This window comes from Mesoplodon densirostris, chromosome 18 (assembly GCF_025265405.1).
Source record: "Mesoplodon densirostris isolate mMesDen1 chromosome 18, mMesDen1 primary haplotype, whole genome shotgun sequence".
In the NCBI taxonomy this organism is placed as follows: Eukaryota; Metazoa; Chordata; class Mammalia; order Artiodactyla; family Ziphiidae; genus Mesoplodon; species Mesoplodon densirostris.
The window spans coordinates 11,212,221-11,239,990 of NC_082678.1; the positions used below are offsets into that span (position 1 = coordinate 11,212,221).

The window sequence follows — 27,770 nt, forward strand, 5'->3', positions numbered from 1 at the left end:
GTCGTCCGAGCCGAAGCAGGTTTGAGACTGGGGGTTGGGCTCGGCCTTCGTTGTCTGTCGCTGCGGGCCCTCTTCCGGGCTAGGCCGTGCCTGCCCGCCCCCGCCCCGCCTCTCTTCGGACCCCTGGGTTCCAGGCCAGGCTCCCTTCCCGATTCGCGCCCCCGCCCTCCGCAGCCCGCTGCCGTCCCGGTCCGCACTGCGGCCCCGCCGCCGCCACCATGTCCCTGCACGGCAAACGGAAGGAGATCTACAAGTATGAAGCGCCCTGGACCGTCTACGCCATGAACTGGAGCGTGCGGCCCGACAAGCGCTTTCGCCTGGCGCTGGGCAGCTTCGTGGAGGAGTACAACAACAAGGTGGGACGGGCAGGGGCTCGGAACCCGGCTGGCGGGGAGCGGGCCCCGGGGGCGCCCTTTCCGGGCCGGAGCCCAGACCCCAGGACCCTCCCGCGGACTTGCCCTAGCGCCACGGAGCGGTTCCTCTGTGTCTGGCCCTGTGCAGACAGTTTGGTTCTCGTTATCGCATTTAATCCTTGCAGCATTCCTGGGTGGTCAGGAGTGTAGTTACTCTCATTTTACTGATGGGAAAACTGAGGCACTGTGTTGTGACTTGCCCGAGTCACACAGCTATTTCGTGACGGAAACAGGTCTCAAACCCAAGTTTACACCCCAAAGCTATGCCATGTATCACTCCTATCCGCTCCGCTCCTGCCGCATTGCTTCAATTAGGGGGCGGAAGAAGGATGAGGGAATGATGGCTGTGAAGAAAATGCTGGCGCTTCGGTGGTCACTCCTGGCAACGCTAGATCTCCATTAGGACTGTTTAGTGCGCAGGCTTCCCAGCCCCCTACACCCACCCCCAGGTGCTCTTCCTGGATCCCCCAGCCCTTTGCCGGGATTGCCATTGCTACTGCTGCCTTATATTCGTCCTCTTCAAAGAGACCCTCTTTTTGGAAATCTTGGCCAATGGCTGTAATCCCGCCTTTGTTTTCCGAACAGAGAAGGATGATACTTAACGTATTTTTTTCTTGGCATCTTTCGTGCTAATATAGATAGATATGTAATCTTGAGTAGTAAGTCTTCCTGGACATCCACAATTTGAGAATCCTTCATAGAAGCACGGGTAGTAGGAGGAAGCTTTAAGCTGACAGCGCAGCATAAATTTATTTTTGAAAGTTGTTGAATAAGTTAGTGGGAAGAGTTTTCTTTCCTTTACCCCTTAATCTCTTCCATTTATTGTGTTAGAGTAAACGTGATTGATAGTGATCAGAGCAACGGAGAGCCGTGCCTAGCGGTGTTGAAAGCCTGTACACCTGCTTAACACCATGAACACCGTGACTTAAGAAGAATAAAGTGTTGGATGGTGACAGGCATGGGGCAGGGAAGAAAGCCAGGTGCTCTAGGGTTGGGTCCTGTCTGGTCCACTGACCAGCTGTGGGGCACTACACAGGTCAGTTTTATTATTTCTGACCCACAGTTTGTTGGAGGAAAGTTCTTTTTTACACATAAAGGTCCTGTAAAAAACATTTGAACATTGTAATTTTGTTTACAGTTTTTCAGGAGCACATCTGTTTCTCTAGAGTTAGGTCTTAACTATTTTGGAATCCCCTTTGAGAAAGTGATGAAAACGATGGACTTTCATTACCCAGACATCACACATACACAATTTACAAACAAATCTCGGGGAGTATGCACTGATCTTGGAGTCTACCCATTGCCCACAGAAAGCAGAGAGTCCTGACAAGACATAGCTTTAGTTTCTTTTCTCTGGTGCCTCTTTCTTCTTTATGGCCCATGGTGGACGGCAGAGGTGGGGATGGAATTCAAGGCCCTGATGTGTAAACTGAACTAGTAAAATTGGGAACATTAGAACTGTTGTTTAAGGATACATGTTTAAAAGGGGGAAAAAAGTAAAATATATCTTTCAAAGGGCTTGAATCTTTTCACACAGATAGATTTTTTTTCCTTGCAAGTTCTTCCAGGGTCGATTTGGGTAAGCAGTAGTCCCATTTCTAAGAGAGGAGAAACTGAGCCACAGTTAGGCTGCTGGTGGAATCAGTGGAGTAATCAGTGTCAAACCTCCGTTGCAGGGACTCTACCCCAAAGTTTGTCCTTTGATTTAGTAACCATGTGGAGCCCCTTCTTTGTGTCACAGGCGCACAGGCAGCGTGGTCTGATGATCCCAGGGGTAATAGGTTAAGCAGTTACCTCTGTCTCAGTTCACTTGCATGATGTAGGCAGTGCAGTGTCTTGCCTACTGTTTTTGTGCCCTCACCTATCTAGGTCAGAGTTCTTAACGTGTGTGTGTGTGTGTGTGTGTCATGGACACCTTTGGCAGTTTGAAGCCAGTAGATCTCTGTTCATAATTCTGTTTTCAAATGCATAAAATACATAGGATTACAAAGGAAACCAATCATATTGAGCTATAGTTATTAAAAATATTTTTTTTTTTTTTTTTTTTTTTTTTTTTTGCGGTATGCGGGCCTCTCACTGTTGTGGCCTCCCCCGTCGCGGAGCACAGGCTCCGGACGCGCAGGCTCCGGACGCGCAGGCTCAGCGGCCATGGCTCACGGGCCCAGCCGCTCCGCGGCATATGGGATCCTCCCAGACCGGGGCACGAACCCGTATCCCCTGCATCGGCAGGCGGACTCTCAACCACTTGCGCCACCAGGGAGGCCCTAAAAATATTTTTTAAAAAGTGGTAATCTGTACTTTTAAGTTAACTCATTAAATTACATCACCCATTATAATCATTAATCTTGAAGTAGGGATGAGGGTAAACAGCATTTCAAGATGTTCACTGTGATGTGATATGAAAGAAATCAGTGATTTTTTTTTGGTAACAAATCACAGACCTTGATGCCATGGTGAGTAGCTGCCTTCATTTGTAATGGAAGGAAATGATAAATTTTAGCTAGAGGTTTGTGAAAATGTAAATGTGATTTTCCACCTCAAGTTCAGGGACCTCAAGGTAAGAAACCCTGCTGTAGAGGATCTGTGCCTAGGGGCTGGCGGGCAGTAAATCTCACTTTAACACAGTGATTATCAGGCTCAGTTTCGGAGAAACCTGGACATGGAGATGCCAGACTTCATATTTTAGAGGAATTTTAAAATTATTGGTTGAAATTCTCAGACCTTTGGTTCCTGTTTGCTGTCAATAGTAATTGCCAGGAGAGGACAAAGTAAATTGACACAGCAAATTAACATGGATGAAAAAGCCCAGAAACGGTCATCTTTTTTTACTGTGAGACATTAAGAAAACGTGATTATAATTTAAGAAAAATTTTGTATTCATGTCATCACGTTTTCGTGTAGTAAAATTATTTGTTGTTCGGTAGAATTAAATCTCTTAGCATTTCAAGAACAACTTGACTTCCAGGTGTTCCATCATCTGAATAAATTTGGGAATTGTTGTGGAGTAAACTAGATTCTATCAACTACACCTGGAATAAAGAGCCCGACTATTGGTAATTGTGTTTGATGTTGTTTTTTTGTGGTCTCTGCTGGGGGATAGAGCAACACTGGTGTTGGAGAATGGTTTTCTAAATTTTAGCTTGTGTATAAGAATCCTTTGAGGGACTTATACATTCTCAGGCTTCACTAGTTAACAGACACCCAGGTGATTCAGACACAGGTGGTCCAGGTGGCGCTCTAAGACCATTACCCTGGAGTTAACCTTGGCATCTCCTGGCCAGAGACAGGAATCCTTCTTTTTGCATCTGCATGTGCCTAAACACTGATTCCATCCCATGAAAAAAGCTCAATTACCAGATAGCCTCTTAGAGGTAGTCTGGGTTGAGATCTCAGCCCTGCCACTTACCCGTTTTGTGTGGCCTTAGGCAAGTTAACTCTGTGCCTCAGTTTCCTCATCTGTAAAATGAGAGTATAAGAAAGGTTAAATGAGTTAATATATGTAATGGAGTTAGGAACTCTGCCTGGCACATAGTAAGCAATTTAGAAATGTTAGCTATTATTACTTAAACGTCATCACAACTCTATCTGTAATTAAAATATAATCAAGGAGAATTATATGGGTGTTAGGTAAATTTGACTTTTGTATTTTCCAGAGAAAAATCAGGACCTTAGGTCAGAAAGGTACCTCAAAAGGTCATTATGTTCATTCCTTTGCCTTTTAACGACCCAGGGGAAAAAATTCTCTTGGTTTCTTTCAACCAAACCCATTTTGTGGTGTAGAAGCTTCTTGTTGTCGGACTCCAAGTACTGTAATATGCTAGTTTAAGCCCATTTTTTCTTGTTCTACCTGGATTAGACACAGTAACTCTGATATAAGAACTCTGGGGCTTCCCTGGTGGCGCAGTGGTTGAGAATCTGCCTGCTAATGCAGGGGACACGGGTTCGAGCCCTGGTCTGGGAAGATCCCACATGCCACGGAGCAACTAGGCCCGTGAGCCACAACTACTTAGCCTGAGCTCTAGAGCCCGTGAGCCACAACTTCTGAGCCTGTGCGTCTGGAGCCTGTGCTCCACAACAAGAGAGGCCACGATAGTGAGAGGCCTGCGCATCGCGATGAAGAGTGGCCCCCACTTGCCACAACTAGAGAAAGCCCTCGCACAGAAACGAAGACCCAGGACAGCGCAAAATAAATAAATAAACTTAAAAATAAAATAAATTTTAAAAAAAGAACTCTGGTATTTCTCCTGAGTTTTGACAATATCTGTCATCTTTAGACAAGTGGTATTTCCCTTGTTTTATGGGGAAAGATGGGTAGCAGTTCCTGGGCTTCTATTCCACTTGCATGTTTCAGGGTTGGTTTTGAATAGAATTGACAGCGTGATTAGGATTTATTTTGCCCTAATATTTAACTAGCTGACCATTTGTGCTTTAAGATTTGGCATCTAGAAAACATTTTTTGAGGTTCTGAGGAGAGAAATCATAGGTATACCTGATGCTTTTTGAAGAATACTGGTAGTGAATCTGAGTAAGACTGCCTTGTACTTGAAATGTACATGGGATGAATGCTTGCCTTGTCAGCCTGTGTTGATTCCTATGAGATCTTTAATGTAGAATTACTTTATCTATTTGGCACATAATGGTTTTGACCCTGGCATATAAGTTTTCATTTCTCAGATTTCTGGCAACCTTTCAGGATTCTCATTCATTTGTTCATTAATTCAACAAATATTTATTTGTTGTGTTTTAGGCACAGCAATGATACTTGGTAACCTTCTGTATCCTTTCTTAGCAGATTTGAGATTGGTAGCAATAAAGAGAAAGTGTTTTAGTACACATAAGTATTTTTGATAGATACTTAAAATTTTGCAGTGCTCCATCAGTCCTTGCCAAGAGTGTCAGCAGGGGAATTTAAAGTATAAAACTCTTCTGGTTTTAACTTCCTCCTTTCTTTTTTCTAGACAGTGAGGGGACTCATTCCTCCATGAGACCACTGAATAAAACTTCTGCTGCTATATTGTTTTTTGCCCTAACCTGGTTCACACAGACTTATTGGAGATGCTGTGATTTGAACAAGGAGTGAATCTGTGTTCTTTAGGTAGTCTGGCCTGCCTGGGGCTGTGATGCCAGAGCTGATTGATTAGCCTCAGAGCCAGGAGCCGAAGGGGTGCTGTGCCAGAGTTCATCTCCGAGTTTGACAAGGCAGGACCTCTCTGCAGATGTTGATCAACAATAATCAGTCAGGAACAGGCTTGAAAGGAGGATAAATGGTAAAAACCAAGAAAAGCTGGTTTATTCTGTCAGAATTTTGCCTTAGCTGATTTTGGTTATATTAATAATTGTGGGGAAAATGTTCCACTGTCAAGAGTGGTATTACTGGTTTCGATAACTTGGTTTTTTCTTTTTTATTAATTACATGTATGTGTACACATATTCATATGCATTCACCTTCATGTTCTGGTACTAGCACTGCATGTAGTTAAAGAGGGATACACAGTTTCCTCCCTCAAGGAGCATAGTAACAAGATAAACACAGCAGCTTTTAAATTTTAAAAAATACAAGGTATGAGTAATGTGAATAGTACTTTATGTTGTTGTTCATGAAAGTAATTGAAAGTGAAGATGTGGTCCTGCCTCCAAGGAATAAATATTTTATGTTTTATATCGGCTCCTTAGGCGATATCTGACATAGTAATATCCACAGTTTAAAAATAAGTAAAAATGATCTTGTTTCACAGTCTTTTCTTTTTAGGGGGCATTTGTTTCATATTTTGGGGTAAAGCATTGTGAAACAATAGTTGCAGAAAGGCAGTGGAGGTGGGAGATAGAAGAAGTTTAGCAGGAGGACAGGGAAGACTATGGAGGAAAGAAAAGGCAGAGGGGTAAAACCTAAATGTTGACAAGACGATCAAAGACATCCTTTTTCCTTACGCTCCCACAATAAGTGAGGAGGGACGGCAGTATAATGAAGATCAAGTGGGTATAGGAAGATGCTGAGAAAGGATGTCTGTGGCTGCAGATTCAAACTCAGAAGAGCACGGTTCTCCAGAATAGGATTTTGATGGGCAAAATCAACAACCCTTTGTTTGGGACAGTGAGAAGAGGGTGCACAGCTGGCAGCAGGTGCTTCTCTAGACCGCACTTGACACCTTGGATGAGAGGGAAGCTAAGCTGTACAAGGAGACACAGAGACATGCCATCGTCTCTAGAAGCACTAGATGAGGCAGGTTGGAAGAGATTGAATTGTGTGAGGCAGGTTGGAAGAGATTGAATTGTGAGCAGCTTGACAGCTCCTCATCTCTGTTGGCTGGGAAGATGCAAAAGCCTCATGTGTTTATGCTAACGTGGAACGTGGCCCTGACCTCTCTCCCATAGGAACTTCCTTCAGATCATCTAGAAAGAACTTGCCTCATTCAGGAACCAGCGTAGTAGCAGTAGAGAGATACTATAAGAAAGGAGAGGGAAAAAATGGGAAACAAATGGAAGGTAAAGTATCTACACTAGAAAAATGTTTTCACCTTAGTTGAAAATGAATGGCCAGTCCTGCCACCATGAATTCAAAGAACTTAAGAAAATAAAGAACTCCAGGCAGAGATACAGGAGATCAGGTAAAATAGGCATGGTGACAAGAGAAAATGGGACCACCAGCAGGTGCAGCCCAGGAAAAAAGTGGAAGAGAAAACAAAAATTCTCACAGACCTAAAATCCACATTAGAAAGAGAATTAAAATGAATACAAACTGGGCTTCCCTGGTGGCGCAGTGGTTGAGAGTCCGCCTGCCAATGCAGGGGACACAGGTTTGTGCCCCGGTCCGGGAAGATCCCACATGCCGCGGAGCGCCTGGGCCCGTGAGCCATGGTCACTGAGCCTGTGTGTCCGGAGCCTGTGCCCCACAACGGGAGAGGCCACAATGGTGAGAGGCCTGTGTACCGCAAATAAAATTTAAAAAAAAAAGCAAATCACTGACTTTAAAAATTAATTTCACCTTTTTCATTGGGGAAACCCTTTAAAAAAAAATACAAACTGCTGAAAGCAGTGAAAGGGAAGACAGATTGAGAAAATGAAGTGGAAATGAACAATTAGACTATAATAGATGCAGAAAATAAAGAATGTCTAACTTAGGTATAATTGGTGTCTGTGAAGAAGACCAAAGACATGAAACACAAAAACTCAAATATGTTGTTAAAGAAGACTTTATAGAATAAAGGTTTGAAGCATTGAGTTCAAACTATATCTCAAGAGAAATGGACACAAAACAATTGGCACTGAAAACTTTCCTAGGAAAGCGTCTACATTTTCCTAGGGTGAAGAAAGAATCTTTGGACATCCAGGCAAAATGATCACATCCTCTTGAAGAGGGGAAGGAGAAGTCAGGCTAGCCACAGTTGATGATAGAAGGCATGGAGCAGTGTCTGCAAATTGGCAACTATTACAGATTGTGCTACTATGAATACCTGAAAATATAACTGAGTATATAAGATTTATGTGGGGAGTAGAATGCACTTTAAAAAAATAATTTATAAAAATTGACCATGTATTAAGAAAAAAATTTTTCTTAAGGGAAATCAGCTGATTGGTAAAAATAATACATATCAAAACTTATGGGAAGATGAGGAAGCTGAGGCCCAGATGTGCTAAGTAACTCCCCAAAGTGACATAGAAGGTAAATGCGAGGCCAGAACTGGAATACTATTTGTCTCCAGAGTCTTAAAAATAAATATATACTGATGTCGAAAAAAAAAAAGGGGGAAAAATGTTTTGAAAACAGAGAGGGGAACACTTGCCTACCAGATCAGAGTAAACATACTGGAATTGGTATAGTTATAGCCAATACCACATATAGTTGGTGCAATCACACATAACGTTCCAAAGCAGATCTAAGTATATATAGAAATGTAGTTATTGATAAGATAGAACTTTAACTCACTGGGGGAAAAATTAATTGTATGGCAGAAAAATTTAGAGCCCCCTAATTCACGTCATATATGAAAATCAATTCCAGATCAAGTAAAGAACAGTCCCACAAACATAGTAAAAGAAAATTGACTATGAAATTTGTACTGGGGCAGTGGAGGGTGCGCAGAGAAGGTGATCTTTAAGCCAATCATTAAATCCAGAGTCAACTAAGGAAAAGATTGACAGGCTCTAGTGCAGTTGACCCTTGAACAGTACGGGTTTAAACTGCACAGGTCCACTTATAAGTGGATATTTTTCAATTAAGTACTACACAGGGTCCGTGGTTGGTTGAATCCACAGATGCAGAGGATTCAGATACTAAATTATACGTGCATTAACCCCCCACCTTGTGCAAGGGTCCACTGTACAAACAAATAAAACATTTCTATGTGAAAAGATGTCTTGTGGACAAGGTCAAAAGACAGATGATAGGACAACGAAAAATATTTTCAAGACATGACAGCCAGTAGGAGCTAATGTACTTAGTGTGATAGAAAAATGAACAAAGAGTATAAATAGCCAGTTTGTAGAAGAGAAAATGCAATTGATCAATAAACAGGAAAAGATACTCAACCTCAGGTAGTTAAGGGAGATGAGAATTGACCCTGTGATGTTACTTTTCCCTTTCAAATTTATAAAAGTTAAGTTACTGCTTCTAGTGTTGCTGATAGTATGGGGAAGTGATAAGCTTTGTGATTCTGGGCAAGATACTTAACATCGCTTTTACTCCATCTCTTAAGAAAGTGGGAAGAATAAGAGTACCTACCTCATGGAGATGCTGAGAGGATTAAATGAGGTATTGCATGTAAATCAGTAAGTGTAATGCTTATACTTGGTCCATTATAAGCACTCATATTAAAAATTATTCTTCAGAAGTAAAAATAATAAACAAATATGCTCACCTTCAGTAGTAAAATGCCATTTTCCATCTCAGATTTAAAAAAATGTTAAAGATTATTTTCAGTGTTTTCAAAGGTATGGGGAAATTGGCACTCTCATATACTGTTAATGAAAGTGTAAATGGAAGCAACCTTTTCAAAGGCTGCTGGGCAGAATCTGTGACTTTTTTTTTTTTAACTTAAAACAACACATTTATTATCTCATAGTTCCTGTGGTATTAACATCTAAAATGTGATGCAGCAGTTACACTTTTAGCAATCTGACCAATAAAAGCCTTTACACATATATGTACAGAGTATTGTTATAATAGCAAAACAATGGGCTATAACCACAGTGACTATGAATAGTTAAGTTATGGTGTGTTTACCACAGTCTGCTGTGGAAGAATGAGGTAGAACTATTTGTACGGACGTGAGATCTTCCAAGATGTTGTTAAGAGCAGTTACAGAACACGTTTTATGGTCCAAACCTATCTGGGTTTTTTTTGTTTTGTTTTGTTTGGAAAAACCATTTGGAAAGTAGTTCATATCAAACTGGTTTGAGAGTCACTAAGTAGAATTGAGGGTGAAGTTAATGGGAGAGTTTACCACTTCATTCTGTATTATATGAATATTCAAGAGAACTTACATTCTCTTCCATTAAATTTTTAACATCTGCGTATATGAACAACAGTTGAATAACGGTGAAAGCAAAGTGTTATTCCTTTCAGTACTTGGTTGGCAGTTTGGAGCGAAGAGCTAAAGCGAGTTAGGCCAAGGATGGAACACGAGTCTGTGCAAACACATGAAGTCTTTGGGAAGATCAGGAAAGATCCCAGCCGTTTCCTGGCTTCTTCCCTAGGTTAGGTACTGTTGTGCAGAGGTTGTCCAACCTTGCTGAATCAGATCACCAGGGAGGGTCTTAAGAATATAGACTCCTGGGCCCCACTTGACACTTGTTGAATCAGAATCTTGGGCTAACGGTGGGGAGCCCAGGAATGTGGAAAGCACTCCAGGTAAATCTGGTAGCCAGATTTGAAAACCATTGCTGTTGGCAGTACAAGCAGGAGTAAGACGCCCTGTTTTTTTTTATTTTTAATTTTTTTAATGTTTATTTATTTATTTGGCTGTGTCGGGTCCCGGTTGTGGCACACGGGCTCTTCGTCATGGGCTCCTCTAGTTGTGGTATGTGGGCTCCAGAACGTGCAGGCTCAGTGGTCACGGCACACGGGCTCAGTTGCCCCGCGGCATGTGGGATCTTAGATTCCTGACCAGGGGTCGAACCTGCGTCCCCCGCATTGGAAGGCGGACTCTTAACCACTGGACCACCAGGGAAGTCCCTACAGGCCCTGTTTTTAAGGCATTTACTAAGAGAAATAGCATAAGACAGTCATGCCAGTGCTTTCATGAGGCAGTGTGGGATTAGTCACCAAATGGATGGAATAGATAAGTACTGAGAGACCACTGTGCTAGGAAGACTGCAGATGGTTTATGGAGGAGGTGAGGTGTAAGAATATTAAAAGCTCATACACTGAGGAAGGCATCATACTGAACAGTTTACAAACAAAAGGTGTTACATACAACTTCTGCGAGGTATAGGTACTGTGAATATCCTCACTTTACAGATTGGAAACAAGTTTAGCAAAGTTAAGTAACATGTCCAAGGTCCTACAACTAGCAAGTGGTGAGTAAGGAGGCCTGGAAGGCTGAGGCCACTGTTCTTTATTAATACTGGGCAGGATTTGGATCGACGGAAGGAGGTATGAGGATTTTACAAGTGAGGGCAGTGTAAGGAGAGAGATGGAAAGCCCTGACTAGATAAATGAAAGTGGAAGATAAGGTAGGCTAGGGAAAGCTTTGAATGCCTGCTTAAGTGGATCCTAAGGGGCACGTGCTCACGGGAGCTGATATTTGGAGGTTTGCAGAGAAGCCTCCAATGGCTGGAAAGCAACTTTTAGCAGGAGCAGCATTTTCCCCTTCTAGTTTAGCCTTACCTGCATGGTTAGAAAGAGGGATTGTGTGCTTGCTGCCACATCCCCAGCGCTTAGAACAGGGCTTGGCGCCTAATGGCCACTCGGTAAATATTTGAATAAATAGATGAATGCAATATCTGGCTCAGAATCTATATGAGAGGCTTAACGCTTTATTCTGCCCAGTGAGCCACAAAATTTACCTTCTCATCTATTTTCTCCTCCCTCCCCCACCAAGCCTGATGCCAATTTTCCCTGTTCCATCTAGAATCTTCCTTTACATTTTGTTTTCTGCAAAGGTCAGAATGTCAACTTTTTTTTTTTTTTGCGGTACGCGGACCTCTCACTGCTGCGGCCTCTCCCGTTGCGGGGCACAGGCTCCGGATGCGCAGGCTCAGCGGCCATGGCTCACGGGCCCAGCCGCTCTGCGGCATGCGGGATCCTCCCGGATCGGGGCACGAACCCGCGTCCCCGCATCGGCAGGCGGGCTCTCAACCACTGCGCCACCAGGGAAGCCCAAAGTTTTTTTTTTTAATTAATTAATATTATTTATTTATTTTTGGCTGTTTGGTCTTCGTTGGTGTGTGCGAGCTTTCTCTAGTTGCGGCGAGCAGGGGCTACTCTTCGTTGTCGTGTGCGGGCTTCTCATTGCGGTGGCTTCTCGTTGCAGAGCACAGGCTCTAGGCGCGTGGACTTCGGTAGTTGCAGCACGTGGGCTCTAGAGCGCAGGCTTAATAGTTGTGGCGCACCGTCTTAGTTGCTTCGCAGCATGTGGAATCTTCCGGGACCAGGGATCGAACCCGTGTGCTCTGCATTGGCAGGCGGATTCTCAACCACTGCGCCACTAGGAAAGCCCTAACAAAGTTTTTTTTTTTTAAAGGACAAAATATTTGAACAGACTTTACGAGAGAATAAATACACATGGCAAATAAGCACATGAAAAGATGCTCAGTATCATTAGTTATTAGGGAAATGCAAATTAAAATACTACTACACACCTATTAGAATGACTTTTTTTTTTTTTTTTTCGGTACGCGGGCCTCTCACTGTTGTGGCCTCTCCCGTTGCGGAGCACAGGCTCCGGACGCACAGGCTCAGCGGCCATGGCTCACGGGCCCAGCCGCTCCGTGGCATGTGGGATCCTCCCAGACTGGGGCACGAACCGCGTCCCGCGCATCGGCAGGCGGACCCTCAACCACTGCGCCACCAGGGAAGCCCTAGAATGACTTTTTAAAAAATGCTGGTGATACCAAGTGCTGACAAAGAAATATATATGAAACTCGTATATTGCTAGTGGGAATGCAAAATGACGCAGCCACTTTAGAAAACAGGTTGGCAGTTTATTATTATTTTTTAAATAAAGTTAAACATATGCCTACAATATGATCCCGAAATTTCACTCTTAGTTGTTTACTCAAGAAAAATGGAAGCTTGTCAGAACAAAACCTTACACATAAATGTTCACAGCAGCAATATTTATAATGGCCCTAAACTAGAAGTAACCCAAAAGTTCATCAACTGGTAAATGGATAAATAAATCCACATAATGCAATATTATTCAGTGATAAAAAAAGAAGACACTACCAATACATTAACATGGATGAATCTCAAGAGCATCTTGCTGAAAGTAGCCAGTCACAAAAGACTCAACACTACGATTCCATCACATCCATATGGGATGTTACAGAAGAGGCAAAACCGTAGCCAGTGGTTGCTTAGGGGGTGAGGACTGACTGCAGAGGAGCCCAAGAGAACTTTTGGGGGTGATGGAAATATTCTATATCTTAATTGCTGTGGGAAGTTAAACAGCTGTATACATTTGCAAGTGTATACATTCCAAATCATGGAACTGTACACCTAAAGTGAGTGAATTTTATTGTATGCAATTGTACCTAAATAAAATTGTTTAAACAAAGAAAAGATAGGAAGATACTGGTATCTGAGACTGGAGTCAGCAAGACAGGAGTGGAAGGAATTCTTTCTGCTGTGTGGTTAGTGCCTATCCTCTCATTTATCCTCCCTACCATTCCATCTTCCAGCTGGTGGAAGTTCATGAGCAAATGTATAGCAGGTGGCATTTCCTACTGAGCCAGATTGAGTTAGATAGCAAAGGGTGGAAGTTAATACTGGTCCAAAACTGACTCAAAGAAAAGGTGGCCAGACCACCTGGGACTTTCTCATCAACAGTACCCACTTTTTTGCCAGTTACAGTGGTTTGGGTTCTCGAATGCTTGTTTGGCACACCCTTCTGTGTCAGCATATTACTAGCCAGTGGGGGCGAGGTTGGGGGGTTAGAGGAGGAGGCAGTTTGTGTATGATTGCCTTTTTTATTAAAATAAATTTTATTTATTTATTTATTTTTATTTTTGGCTGTGTTGGGTCTTCGTTGATGCACGTGGGCTTTCTCTGGTTGAGGGGAGCGGGCTTCTCATTGCGGTGGCTTCTCTTGTTGCGGAGCATGGGCTCTAAACGCGTGGGCTTCAGTAGTTGTGGCTCGCAGGCTCTAGAGCGCAGGCTCAGTAGTTGTGGTGCACGGACTTAGTTCCACGGCATGTGGGATCTTCCCGGACCAGGGCTCGAACCCGTGTCCCCTGCATTGGCAGGTGGATTCCCAACCACTGCGCCACCAGGGAAGCCCCTGCGGTTGCCTTTTTAGGTGAGACATTCCTTTGTTGGATGTCACTAAATGTCCACAGCACTTCTAGTCATGGGGTCACTAAAACCACCGCTGCACGTTGTCAAGTGCCTCGGCTTGTGGGGGAAGGTAACCAGCTGGGCAGATAACGCAGCTCTAGGGTGTTGGATCAAGAGGGCAGGAGTTGGAGTCAGAAAACCTGTATTCAGATTTTGTCTCTTCCTCTGACTAGCTCTGCAGTCTTCAGTGTAACTCAACCCCTCCGAGGCTGGGTTTCCTCGTCTGAGCAGCAGGCCCGTTGGACTAGATGCCCTCCCTCTCTTAGTTCTTGCCTCTGCAGTGAAGGGTAGTACAGCGTCAGGACGGCTGTCACTGACAGAGGTCTGGTGTATTTGGTGCTGCTCCTGAGAAGCAGATGTTTACGTGGCTGGATTCTGCTGTGTTACAGGTCCAGCTTGTTGGTTTAGACGAAGAGAGTTCGGAGTTTATTTGCCGGAACACCTTCGACCATCCGTACCCCACCACAAAGCTCATGTGGATCCCTGACACAAAAGGCGTCTATCCAGACCTGCTGGCGACGAGCGGCGACTATCTCCGCGTGTGGAGGGTAAGCAGGTGCTTGACGGGCCTCTGCAGAGTCAGCTGCTCGTAGCAGCGTGGACTCACGGAGAACAGGCCGGGGCTGGAGGCCAGATCCCTGCAGCCGGGAGAACAGGTGGGAGCGGATCTGGACTGAGCTTGTTTGGCTCAGCAGATTTCCTAGTGAGTCCAGCCAAGATTCCTTCAAGTCCTGCTGCCGGCTGCAGTCGGCCTGGAAGCTCAAGGCTCAGTGACCGTGATGTAAGCACGAGGGCCCTCTGCAGGGATGGGGACACCGGCGGCCTCTTATTGTATTTACAGTCAGGATATTTTTGAGTAAATTAAACAAAATCCAGGCCGCTGCTTCTAGTGCAGCGTGGGAGTGGATCCTGGAGCCTCCCCTCCCCTCTGCCGAGCCGTCACCATGGCCTCTCCCGTAGCTGGAGGTGTGGCGTCCAGCCAGGCAGGGTACAGATGCTCCGGTTTGGGCAGAGTGAGAAGACCTCTCGTCTAGAAGGATCTGGGGGTGAAAATTTGGGAAACAAAGCTGGGCAGAGGAGAAAGCTTGGAAAGAAGTAGCATTCAAGTAGTTCCTCTGGTTTTTATTACTCTATGATAAAAATGTCCCCCACGTCTTAAATTTACTAAAATACCGACTGAAAGAGGCTTTAAAGATTTTTTGTGAAGATAAGACTGGCTGAGTTTTTAAAGATTATTGTTCCTTCAGGTTGGTGAAACAGAGACCAGGCTGGAATGTTTGCTAAACAATAACAAGAACTCGGATTTCTGTGCTCCTCTGACCTCCTTTGACTGGAATGAGGTGGATCCTTATCTTTTAGGTAAGGGAGTGAGGGAGGGTGTATTCCAGTGTGAAGAAGCAAAGATACATTTTCTCAGATATAACACTGGGCCAGTTTTTAACCAGGGCCCTGAGGTCCGTGCAACATCCTAAAAGGGGGCCGAGTGGGGAAGAGGCTAAATATGGAATGTGGTTATTAATTCCTCCCATGGAGTTGAGCTTCCCACGTGTGCATGTCTTGTCTCTCCAGGCAGAGTCCAAGGCCCTGGGGTGAGGATGGAGTACGTGATTCTTTTGGGCTCTCCCTCCCTGTACTCAAGAAGTATTTGCAGTGCGTTGTCCCCTGGGCTGAACAGATGAATAGGCACAAGGAGAGAAGCTGGCGTGGGAACTTCACCCCCGTCAGCCGCTGACTTGCACTGGTTGTTTCCAGGTACCTCCAGCATTGACACGACGTGTACCATATGGGGGCTGGAGACCGGGCAGGTGTTGGGGCGAGTGAATCTTGTGTCCGGCCATGTGAAGACCCAGCTGATTGCCCATGACAAAGAGGTACTGATGCTGGTGCTCAGCTGCTTTCTGTGCCTTCAGTGTGAAGTCAGGCTGTTCTCTCCCTATTTTGCAAATGACATGGAAAATCATAATGCTGACGTCGTCTTGTCTAAATTGAAAATAGTAGTGTGTCAGAACAGTGGAAAACAGCACTGTTATAAATGAGTGTATTTTTTTTTGGCTGGTGTAAACATTCTGTAGTCTGTTGTTTTTCTTTTTGTGCCAGAGATTGCTGGGTTTTAATAATGAAATCTGTTATAGACAAACTTGGACTTGATGTGATTAAAAAATAATCTTAGAGTAACACTTATCTTGAAATATATTTACTTTTTTGGGAGCAGGGAGGCAAGAAGAGGGAAAATTTCCTAGAAGACAAAGCTAAATCGTTAATTTTTCTCTAAACTTGTTTTATGAAATTCTAGTATGTTCACTTAATGCTTATACTTTTAATACTATTTGGAATTGAATATGGTTTATTTTGATGGTGATGTTTCTCCTGTGTTTATTGGAAGAGCCAAAGGAAGCTATCTGTAATTGTGTTAACAAAGCGTTCTTCTGAGTGATTTTGTAAAATGGTCATAAATCTTTTAACTGCCAGAGCCGCTGCATGCTGCTCCTCTACCAGAAAAATTACAGGACGTTTCCTGTGGGTAGTGTTTCCTTTTCTATCGTACCCTGCACAGTGAGGATTATTAATATCTGTACTGATAAAAAGGGTGCCTTGACATTAGGTGAGAAACTTGAGGTTGTCCCCAGAATGGAAAGTTGGTGACCAGATTATCATTCTTAGTGAGAGGTTGTTCTTTGGCTTTCTGTGCTCCCAGCAGTAAGATCTGTTACAGATCTGCTGGACTTGGCTGCCGTAAGCCAAGGGGGGAAGGAAGGGTTTGTCCTGCTGAGAAGATCGGTATAAGGAGGTTCTGGGAGCCCTCTTGGCATCAAGTGGAACAGGTTGCTGCATTTTGGTTCTGTGACAGCTTAGCCTGCTGTGCTCTGTCAGGGTCCGACTCAGAAACCTAGAGCTACTTTAAATATTTAAACTGAGGGGATTTAATGAGGAGATTGCTTACACAGACGATGATAAAGCTGAGAAGCCACACCAGAGCTGCAGTGAGGTAATGTAGACAGTGGGAGCAGCGATCTCAACAGCAAACGGGCCCTGGACCAGCACCCCGGCCTCGAAGAAGTGAATCCCAGGGTGGTTGTTCTGAGAGGAACATGATGCCTCCTGGCACCTTAGATTTTTCTCAGCCCACCTCTCTCTGTTGAAGTAAGGACTTGCCAGGAGGTTCTCGTTGCTACTGGCGGGTTGGTGCAGAGGAGGGTAGCATATAGCTGGGAGTCGTTTCCCCCCCTTGGCTTATGATGGAATATGCTGGTGGAGCACAGAAGAAGCAGACAGAGCTGAGCTTTACACACTCGGCCATCTTGCCTGTGAGAACCTTACTGCTTAGTGGTGCCGCCGTGGTGTCCCTGTCCCTGTGAGTTACTGGGAGCCAACCCTGGGTGCACATATGGATAAGCACACCCCAGCCCTAAGGTAGCTGATCGGTGTTGGACAGAGCCTTGATCTGTCAGGCCTCCTTGTGACGACCAGCCCAGTTCCCCGCTGAACCACTCCTAATTCCTACTACAGAAAGAGAAGTGTAATTTCTTCATAGTCAGTCAGAGGAAAAGGAAGTTACGAGGTTGAATAGAAACAGATGCTTGTTTGTCAGTGTCCCTTAGTAGGTAGAACCTCCAGAAGGCTGGAGTCACGGTACTGAGTGAGAGGTTCCACTCATGTCTCCCCAGAAGTCAGCTGTTATTGTCCTTGGCCCCAGCAGATGGGTTTCGTTTGGCATTTTGTTTTCCTTTTTCAGATTCTCTCTCTCCGCTTGTTTGGCTCTGGCTTTTTCTGTCTCTCTTCGTCCCTTTCTTTCTCTGTTGCTCTCTGCCTCTGTTTTCTCATAGACATTAGCAGACTGCAATGTTTGCAACAAGTACTAAGTGCAGAAAACAATGATTCAAAACCTAACTTGATTCACTTATGAACACAAACCAACTAAGACAAGAGAGCGGTATTAAGCCTCTTTGTAAGTATAGGAACCCCTGAGCCTCCCGAGGTTCAAAACTGCTGTTACCTGTTTCTCGCAAATTAGTCTCAGGTCCAGGTTTCTCAGCAGAACCGTGGCTGCTTCCACCTAGCAAATCGATGATCTTGGCCTTAATGTGCTCATGGATTTACCTCTGGTCACACACAAATGAAAGCCACAAAGGCCCAGGAAATAAATGTCTCCATCTTGTAATGGTGGCAGGAGACAGCCACTGGCTCTGGCTTCACTGAGCCTGTCCAAGCCTACAGAATACTTGCTCAGAGCTACACGTGCTCTGCCGGTCAGCAGGGTATGTGCTCTTTGTTTTATCACAGGAGGTGGAGGAAGAATCCTTGGAAAGCAGGAAGTGAGAAGAAGCCAGCCAGTTTCCAGAGCAGAATGACCTTCACTCTTTGGAAAGTCACTCATGTTAGCACTCTCAGGTCCCAGTCCTCACAGGCGCTGTTTGGCTTTGTCTACCTCCTTCTGGGTCATGAGCAAGGGTTTAGATGAACTAGGGATAGCAGATTTCCCTGTTACAGGAAAGGGTGGTAACGGACCTGAGTCTGACTGACGCTTCTTATTCACCAACAGGTCTATGATATTGCATTTAGCCGGGCCGGGGGTGGCAGGGACATGTTTGCCTCTGTGGGTGCTGACGGCTCGGTGCGGATGTTTGACCTCCGTCATCTAGAACACAGCACCATCATTTACGAAGACCCACAGCATCACCCACTGCTTCGCCTCTGCTGGAACAAGCAGGACCCCAACTACCTAGCCACCATGGCCATGGACGGAATGGAGGTGAGAGCCCCGCTTGAGGCTAACATAGGCCCTGCCACTCAGCTCGGGCTCTGCTTACTTACTGTATCTAGAAGAGTGGTTCTCAACTGGTCGCCATTGTCTCCTCGGAGGATTTTTGGAAATATCTGGAGACCTGCGGGGGTGGGAGGGGGAGGGGCGGTGCTACTGGTGTCTAGCGGGTGGAGGCCAGGGATGCTGCTGCACGTCCTGTGGTGCACAGGACCACTCCTCACAGCACAGAATTATCCGACCCGAAATGTCAGGGGTGCTGAAACTGAGAAAACCTGATCTAGAACAAGGACTGTGTGTTAAGAACTTTTATTACTTGGAGAGTTGGAGTCGGAGCCAAGAAAAGCAGTATCTAAAGAGTAAACCAAATCATACGTGCGTATGGTGCCGAGTAAAGGAACAGGCCGTTCTCCCCTCTGTAGTTTGGACAGATTCTGCCAGCCTTAGTGAACAGACGTGGAAGTGGCAACTCTGTAGCCTGTTATTTGATAAAAGCAGTAAATTGTGGGTGGAGATGATGCAGTGATTAATTTTATTTTGATGAGACCAGTACCCTGGGCTGCTTACCTTTCAACTTTTGCTTCAGGGGTTGGGGGAGAGGGCTTCCGTGCTGCCCAGCTGAGCACGCACGGAATCCTTAGCCCACGCACCTAATAGGACTTGGTGGATTATTCAGATTCATGTTACTTACTCCGCCTTCTCCCCTGCAGCCTAAAGGCCCTGAGCTGCTTATGACACAGACTAGAAACTAGCTGTGCCTTTTTTTTCTTTTTCCTCAATCCTGTAGCTACTTTGGGGACCGAGACCCTCTGTCTCTAAGAGTCATTAAATCTACAAATGAACAAGTTCAACAATTTTTTTTTCTCTCTTGTGTAGTGTCTTGTTTTTTCTGTCACACCCTGAAGTTTCTGGGCCTCTTCCTTGTTATTTCTGCAGGTAGTGATTCTGGACGTTCGAGTTCCCTGCACGCCTGTCGCCAGGTTAAACAACCACCGAGCATGTGTCAATGGCATTGCTTGGGCCCCACATTCATCCTGCCACATCTGTACTGCAGGTAAGTACTGGCAGGGGGCGATGGGGAGGGAGCGGTAAGGAGATCTTCCTCTTGTCTCCTTAGAATTGTAATCCTTCCTGTATGCCAAGGATAGTTTGAGAGGTTTACACAGAGTAACTCCATTGAGAGCCTCCCTATGCTTGTAAAGTTGAAGCAGTCCGGATTCCCAGATGATTTTGTACCCTCAGTGATGTCAGAGCATCTGTATACTGCTTACATCGTGTACCCGTTATAGGCTTGTGCCAACTACTGTGCGCCTCTGAAATCTAGGTCGGCACAGAGGACTTATCCAGGAGCATGAAGGAGGGGGCAGTCTCTCTTGGATGTAACTGACTCTTTGGGCCTGTCGCCTGGGAGATGCCAAAAGCATGTGCCCCCTGCACTGAGCTCTGGGTGCATGGGAGGGCCTGCACAGCCTGCCCGGGTCAGTGGTGTGTGACGTGTAGTTCCCGTTTCTCCATTTGCCAGACCCAAAAGAGTACCCCTTAAAAATGCGCTGGCCGGGGCTTCCCTGGTGGCGCAGTGGTTGAGAGTCCGCCTGCCGATGCAGGGGACACAGGTTCGTGCCCCTGTCCGGGAGGATCCCGCATGCCGCAGAGCGGCTGGGTCCACGAGCCATGGCCACTGAGCCTGCGCGTCTGGAGCCTGTGCTCCGCAACGGGAGAGGCCACAGCAGTGAGAGGCCTGAGTACAGCAAAAAAAAAAAAAAAAAAAAAAAATACGCTGGCCGTCAGTGTGCTTGTATTCTAGAAACAATACCTGCTATTAAAAATTCAGCAATACAGAGATGTAAAATAAAAGGAAGGTGAACATCCTCTTCTCGCCTTCCTTTCCCATTTCCACTTCAGCCCCACTTTGTATAGGTGGCACCTCTCACAACGGTCGGTGTGTCTCCTTCCAGACCTTTTTAGGTGGATTCATGTGTACACGTCCCTCCCATATGAAGAGCCTTGGGTTTCCTCCTAACATACTTTTCCCCTCCTCACACATCAGTAGCGTCCTCATTTCCTTGTTCATTATGGAGCCAGAGGAGTGATGTAGTTCGGTGGTTTTCTGCCATTTTAGCATGAATTCGAAAGGCATGAAGCTCTTCCTGTTTGGGGCCCTCTGCTCATGCCTGTCCGTCTTCTTGTGAAGCAGTTGAGGCCCGACGCCGTCCTGCGTGCCTCATGTTGTGGCCTGACTTCTTCACTCTTGCCCACTTTTCCCCAGGAGTGTGGCTACGGAAGGGCAGGAGGAGAAAAAAGAAAGAAAGGAGCACAGTGTCAGCCCACGCAGCAGAAGCCCACCTTCGGCTCCCAGTGGCGGCTGCTGCCGCCCTGGGTGCCGCACCCACCCTGTGTCCTTCCAATGGCGGGAGGTGGTGCTGAAGAGCGCACTCAGTTGAGCATTGAGGAAAAGGCACTTAGTGCTTTAGAGGTGCCGAGTGTTTAAAACAACTTCCCAGATCTCTTGATGCAGATAATCCTGGGAAGGGCATCTCTCACCCGTGCCCAGGTTATGCGGCCTCTGAGGGTTTGGTTTATTCAGGAGAGAGACAGGCTTTCACGTCGGGATGGGTGATGGGACTAGGGGACACTGTGGTGGGGAAGGTCATTGCCCTTCTTTTCCTCTCCTAAATTAAGAACTTACTATTTTGATCGTAAAAGTAACATGACCACCACATTACACGTCACTTAGGAACTAGAGAAAAGTAAGCATAACTCGTAACCTTGCAGTCCTAATGGTACCACTGGTCTCATGTTGTTGTTGTTTTTTTTTTTTTTTCCATGTTGTTTTTTTGTGTGTGTGGTACGTGGGCCTCTCACTGTTGTGGCCTCTCCCGTTGCGGAGCACAGGCTCCGGACGCGCAGGCCCAGCAGCCATGGCTCACGGGCCCAGCCGCTCCGCGGCATGTGGGATCCTCCCAGACCGGGGCACGAACCCGTTTCCCCTGCATCGGCAGGCGGACTCAACCACTGCGCCACCAGGGAAGCCCCACTGGTCTCATTTTGATATGTTCCTTTCCAGTCACTTTTCATGTGCTTATCTGTCTTTTTAAGGTGCTTTCCTTCTTTCTGGTATTTCCCAGGGCCCTTTTCTTGGGCACATGTCCCCACAGCACTTTATCTCATTATCTGTGTAACACCTCATTGATGTATAAATGTCCATAAGATGGAGGGAAAAGAATCCCATTAAATAATTGAATCGTCAGAGAGGGATCTTTAATCACTCAAGTACTTTAAGTGGCTGAAAATGACATGTTTGGGGATCGTTTTTATCCCATCCCCTCTTCCTTTCCTGATGCCTGCCCCAGATGCGATGAGGTGCCCATCCAAGTCCCTTCCGCCATCCTAGCTCTGCTGTGGTGAGTGGGTCAGAGGCAGCGGCCGTGCTTTGCGTCCGGGCTCTGCCTCTCACTGCTGCACAGCTCTGTGGTTTGGGGCTTGTGCCTTAACATTTCCTCATTTATAAAATGGGGGCTTGCAGTACAACCTCCCTCACTGGGGTTTTGGTGAGTGAATGCTTTGTAAACTGCGATCCCCGCTCAGATGCAGGGCTCATGATCCTCACTGCCTGAGTGGTAACCTTGCTTGCTGGCTCTCTGTGTCCCTAGCGGATGACCATCAGGCTCTCATCTGGGACATCCAGCAAATGCCCCGGGCCATCGAGGACCCTATCCTGGCCTACACAGCCGAGGGAGAGATCAACAACGTGCAGTGGGCGTCGACTCAGCCCGACTGGATTGCCATCTGCTACAACAACTGCCTGGAGATACTCAGAGTGTAGTGTCGGTGGCGCTGTGCCCACGAGGCAGCAGCTTGTGTGTGTCCCGCCTCTGTCCCACCCCCAAAGTAAGAAGAAACATGTTTCCGGTGGCCAGTACGTCTTTCATTGCTTTGCACCCACTGTTCCCAGAAGCTGCTCTATGAGTTCCCGGCCAGTCACCCCACTGCTCTCTGGGCCGGACTCAGTGCTGTGTGGCACCTCCTCAGCCCAGGGCTGAGTTTTAAGATTTTTCTCTCTTTTCCTCATCTCCTTTGGTTCCCCAATTAAAAATTTCTGTATATTTGTTTGTCAGCATTTTTGTGTTAATGAGCATTGTGGGCACCGGCTCTCTTTGTCTTCATCTGTCCCAGACGTCTCTGTCTGCTGCTGCCTGGGGCAGCAATCTGTGTCCGTGTCCATGTGAGCACTTAGGTGGGAACAAACACCAGTGCAAAGTTGTCTTTCTTCCTGTTATCAATGTCTTTAACAAACTTCAACTTTGTATATTTTTTATCTATCAGGCTAATTTTTTTACGAAAAGAATTTTACTCCCTGGTCTCTTCCTTTGTTTCATAGCCCTCCCTGTTAGCACCTTCCTCTCTTCCCTCCCTGCCTGGATCTGGCCCCAGGCCCTTGACCCCATGAGCAGTTTGCCTTCTTGAATCACTGCCTGAGCGGAACATACCTGACCTGGAGTCCCAAACCGCCTCGGTGCTCTGAAGTCAGCCAGCTCTCACACCTCTGCTCAGCCTGGCTCTTCTCAAGGGCATTCTGGGCTCCGAAACAGACATGTGACTCCTTCTGTTAGACCCTGAAGTACCCCTGTCCAGCCCCCCAGGACCTCCCAGGCACGTGTTAGCGCTGAGCTAGCCAGGCTGATTGGAGCGCCTGACTGAGGGGAACAGTGGCAGGAAAGCTGAGCTTAGAGCATGTTTCCTGTACCTAGTTTAAGAGTCTGTTTTTCCCTCCGGATATAAGCCCCCGGCCAATCTCTTTCATGTCTGAATGATAGGCAAGAATGAAGTGTAAGCTGAACTTCAGTATCTCTGTTTGTTTAGTGTACTGTGACTGGCAGGATATTGGCCACTCTTTGGATAGGGTGCTCTGAGGCGAGAGAGCCCGGCTTGACAGGTGCACAATCTGAGCATCTAGCCTGAACAGGATCTCCTTTAGAGTGTGGGAGACGGTCAGCTCTTGCAAAGGATGGACCAATAGGTTGTGGTGACCCCAGGCCATCAGTTATATAGAGAGCAAGAAAAGCTTCAGAGACCCAGGGTCAGCCAGTTCAGAACTCCACGAACCCCTGTCAGCCACCCTGACCCCAGCTTACGTTCTGAGCAGTACTGGATTGCAGGCTGTGGGTGTCTGTTTCCGTTATATGAGCGAGTTCCGTGGAGGGGCCTGTGTGTGATTCCGGTGGTAGGTGAATCCTTGGGCAGGCAGTGTTGGGGACATGCTCAGAGTCAGGGCGGGGGGTGGCGGGGGGAGTTTGCCATGCTCTGCCACGTGCTGGAAGGTTTCTGAGACCCTCTGAGTTGAGCGTCCAAGCCTAGGAGAGAAGCAGACCTTGAGGCCAATGGTTTTGTCCAGTTCTCATCTGCTTTTGAGAAACAAAGCAGTTAGCTTTGTTCTTCTGGGCACTTAAACTCTCTTGGTTGAGTCTTCCTTTTCAGAAGCAGATGTATTTGTATCCCCAAAGTCATAGCTCTTTGCTTTAATACACAGGGGCTTGTCCCAAAGAAAAGGGCTCTTTTTTTTTAGTCAGGGTATTTCCCCTTCTCCCGTTATACTTTGTTCTGATTTGGAGGCTCTTTGGCTGGCCGTCTGCTTGAGGTCATCTCTCCTGCACTTACCACCAGATTTGCACTGCATCATTTGGAGATGTAAAGTGAACAGTTCTTGGTCAGAACCCTCCTCTGCTTGTTATTGTGTTTGATGGTTCCAGGGTCCTTCCCTCAAGGGGAGCAAGTATAAATTGAATGTCACTTGCTCTAGGAGGCTGTCAGTTCCTTCCTGTGGAAAAGGGTCTGAAATGGAGGTCTAGTGGTAGAGGGGGCTGGTCCTGCTGGGGCAGGGCTTAACCACACTGAGTTCTGGGTTAAGATTCCTTTCCTGATCTGCACTTTCGTGGTCTGAGTGGTGAGAAGATTTTTCCACTCTAACTTGAAAATAATCTGGAGAAAAAAAATTTGTTAATAAGAATAGGGATATATTTGGATAAAGTTGCTATTTACTGTGGAAACCAACAACTTTGAATGTTTTTTTTTCCTTGCCCTGCAGACTCCCAGCCCTGTCACCCTCCTTAGGCCCTGCAGTGTGGTCTGGTCCTCTTCCTTTCAACATCCCACCTGGGCCCAGGTGAGACTCCCCAGTCCCCGCAAGCAGACACAGACACACAGTAGCTGGCATGCTGGGATTTTGAAGTCCCGGCTCCCTCACCCTCCCTTTATGCCATGGGCCAGATGGCCTCACGGCTGAGGAGGGGATTTCTGTAGTCTCAGGATTTAGAAAGCCTCTTAGTCAGCCACGCCACAGGAAGCAGAGATCTGTTGTAGTTTCAAAAGCAAGTGTTTGTTTAATTTGTTTAGGTTCTCAGATTGCCAGCCAGCGAGAATAGGTTGGGAGGCTCTCTGTCTCTGCCGTCCTTGAACATGAGAAGAGCCACTGCCGGTACTGCACTGGAAAGGCTGCAGCGGCACCTCTGGGCTCTGGCTCTCTGGGCGGTGGCCCTTTGACATGCTTCTGGCCCCCTGAGCCGCAGCCGCCTTTGTTTTCCTTGTCTGCTCTGAGGGGACGGGGTGCTGAATAAATGAGGCCTCAGGTTCCCCATCAGAGAGCTGGTGATTGGATCCAAGTCCCTCAAGAGTTTGAGATGTTTACAGCCAGGAGAGTCAGAAGCCTATCTTTCCAGGGAGGAACCAGGCTGAAAGATGAGGACTTGAAGAGGGAAGATACTTGATAACCAGGTGAGAATTTCTTACCAGAACCAGGATCGGCTCTCAGAGAACTGGGTAAGAAACAGAAAACGTTAAGACTCCGATGAGTTTTTGATGACAGGTGCGGCTGAAATTTTAGAAGGAGATTTAGGATGTGGGAGAAAAGCAGTGGTAGCAAAGGAGAAAATATTAGAGGGCAGTAAAGGTCTGAGCTGGGGAAGCATTCAGACTGTCATGTGGCCGTGGAGTGAGACTGTGCTCTCGGCCTGTGTCAACCTTCCTGGACTGTTCATCAGGTGCCTGTGATGCAGGGTAACTGGGGACAGGGTGACAGGGGGAACCTTTCCTGCTGCAGTTCAGCCCTAGTGTCATTTGGTGGTAGAAACTTGCAGGAGTGGGAGTCCCTTGATCATTCCAGACCATGGCTCTTCTTGGTTGTAGGTTTGTAGAGAGCAGAAGCAGAGGTTGTAAACAGTCATGCTGACTTTCCCCCCTCCCTTTTGTCTTTTCTCTTCCTCTTTACCTTCCCACTGCCTTTCCACTGTAGAACTTTCTCCCTGCTGCAACCTGGGCCTTGAATTCCTAGGCTGTAAGGTATGTAGGAGCTGCAGGGTCTACCAACCACGGGAGGCCAGCCTAGTGACTTCCCTCCGCCATCCCCAGCTCCTTTGACTGCCTGACTTGGGAGAAGGGAGACCATTAAAGCAGAAGCCCCAAAGCAGCCTCTTCCCTTTCCTGTCTGTGCTCCAGGATGAGGAGGGAGGGTCATGCTTGGCACTGAAGTTAGGTTTTCCCTGGGAGGAAAGCTGAGCTGAGCAGTCACTGTGAACCCTGGGCCAGGCTCTCCAAGAATTGCCATCCCTGCACTGGCTGGGCCAGCTACTCAGTGTTGCAGAGCCTCGCCCTCTTTTCCCACCGTTGTCATTGCTGCTAGTGGTCAAAGTCAAATGTGTGGCCACATGGGATGGGCCAGCTCCTCTCAGGCTACTTCCTGGGTGTGATTTTTTAAGTATAGAAACATGCAGGTGCCTTCCCAAGAGGCTTGGACTGGTGTATCAAGCCAGAAACAGATAAGCTAATCAAAGTATGAACTCAAGAGGAAGGAGGATGCTGGCAGTCTGTGCCAGAGCTGGAAAACTTACAAGTACTGGCCTTTGGGAAAACCCAGTGAATAAGAACTTGTGACACCTGATATTTAAAAGAATGTTCTCACCTTGGGTTGATTGTGGTAATACAGTGTGTTATGAAACTTGTGGAGCTAAAGCTTTGACTTGCTTGAGTCGAATATGGATCATTTGATATGGTTCCTGCGTATTTGATGACCCCCCTTTCAGTGACTTTCCATCCTTCCTCCCCCGAGCGTGAATTTGTAGCATGATTGTACAAATCTCTATGTAGAGAAAATGGAGATTCCTTGTTCTCTGAAGTGTTAAGCGCTAGCCAATCCATTTCTGTCCCCTTGAGCCTAGTGTGTCTGAACTTAATTTCCTGTTATATATTTAAACTTTTCCTCTACATTATAGGTTTTGTGACATCCCATGGTCAGGTGGAGAGGAAGCTGCCCCTTGCAGAACTGTACTGTAACCATTTTTTTAAAAAAACATTATTTTCACAGGATTGATTATACACAGGGCTTGTAAAAAAATTTTTAACACTGTGCTGTGAAACCATGATGGTAAATCTCCATTGAAGGCTACTTGAAAGGCACCTGAAAGTGGAGTGTTATATCTATGATTTTATTTCTTGCTTTCTGAGTATATTAAACCTAATTTTTCACCCTTTCATTCTGTTTCAGCCTCCTGTATAAGAAGTACCGTATTTTCTGCCCATCATACTTTGTAATAAAACTTGAACATGTATAGATTGACTGAATTTCTTCCTGTGATGAATTCAGTTCTTCCCATTCTGCCACTGTGGTCATGTTCCAGAGACACTGGCTGGGGGAATTAGACCTCCAGCCCAGCCCATCACACTATCTGATGGCCTAATTCATCACCTTTAACAAAATACAGACCACCTACTGTCTGCTGGGGGCCATGACCCTCAGGTCGCTCACAGTTAACCAGAAGAGACATCTACACAAAGAAACACTGGCAGTGTTGTGCAGTGATGGGTGTGTTCAGGTTCTCTGGTGGCCCTGAGGAGGAGGTGATCACCTATGTCTGGATGGGAGCCACAGAGGGTCAGGGAAAACTTCACAAGATGAAGGATGCTTGAACGGGTGTTTTTTTGTTGTTTTTTAACATTTTTATTGGAGTATAATTGCCTTACAATGGTGTGTTAGTTGCTGCTGTATAACAAAGTGAATCAGCTATACATATACATATATCCCCATATCCCCTCCCTCTTGCATCTCCCTCCCTCC

The 27,770-nt window shown here is 46.3% G+C and overlaps 1 protein-coding gene across 1 annotated transcript; it reads left to right on the plus strand.

Annotated features, from left to right (window-relative positions):
* On the plus strand, positions 1-27,272 carry DCAF7 (DDB1 and CUL4 associated factor 7). The gene is made up of 7 exons (XM_060081396.1): positions 1-356; positions 14,298-14,456; positions 15,156-15,267; positions 15,661-15,779; positions 18,449-18,658; positions 19,604-19,721; positions 22,318-27,272. Exons 1-7 carry the CDS (start codon positions 219-221, stop codon positions 22,488-22,490), a joined length of 1,029 nt encoding a protein of 342 aa, XP_059937379.1. The 5' UTR covers positions 1-218; the 3' UTR covers positions 22,491-27,272.
* The last annotated feature ends 498 nt before the right edge of the window (positions 27,273-27,770 follow it).

Coding starts and splice junctions, on each gene's coding strand:
- DCAF7 (XM_060081396.1), top strand. CDS start 219: ATGTCCCTGCACGGCAAACGGAAGGAGATCTACAAGTATGAAGCGCCC. Junction 15,780..18,448: donor TGATTGCCCATGACAAAGAG/GTACTGATGCTG, acceptor ATTCACCAACAG/GTCTATGATATTGCATTTAG. Junction 19,722..22,317: donor CTGCCACATCTGTACTGCAG/GTAAGTACTGGC, acceptor CTGTGTCCCTAG/CGGATGACCATCAGGCTCTC.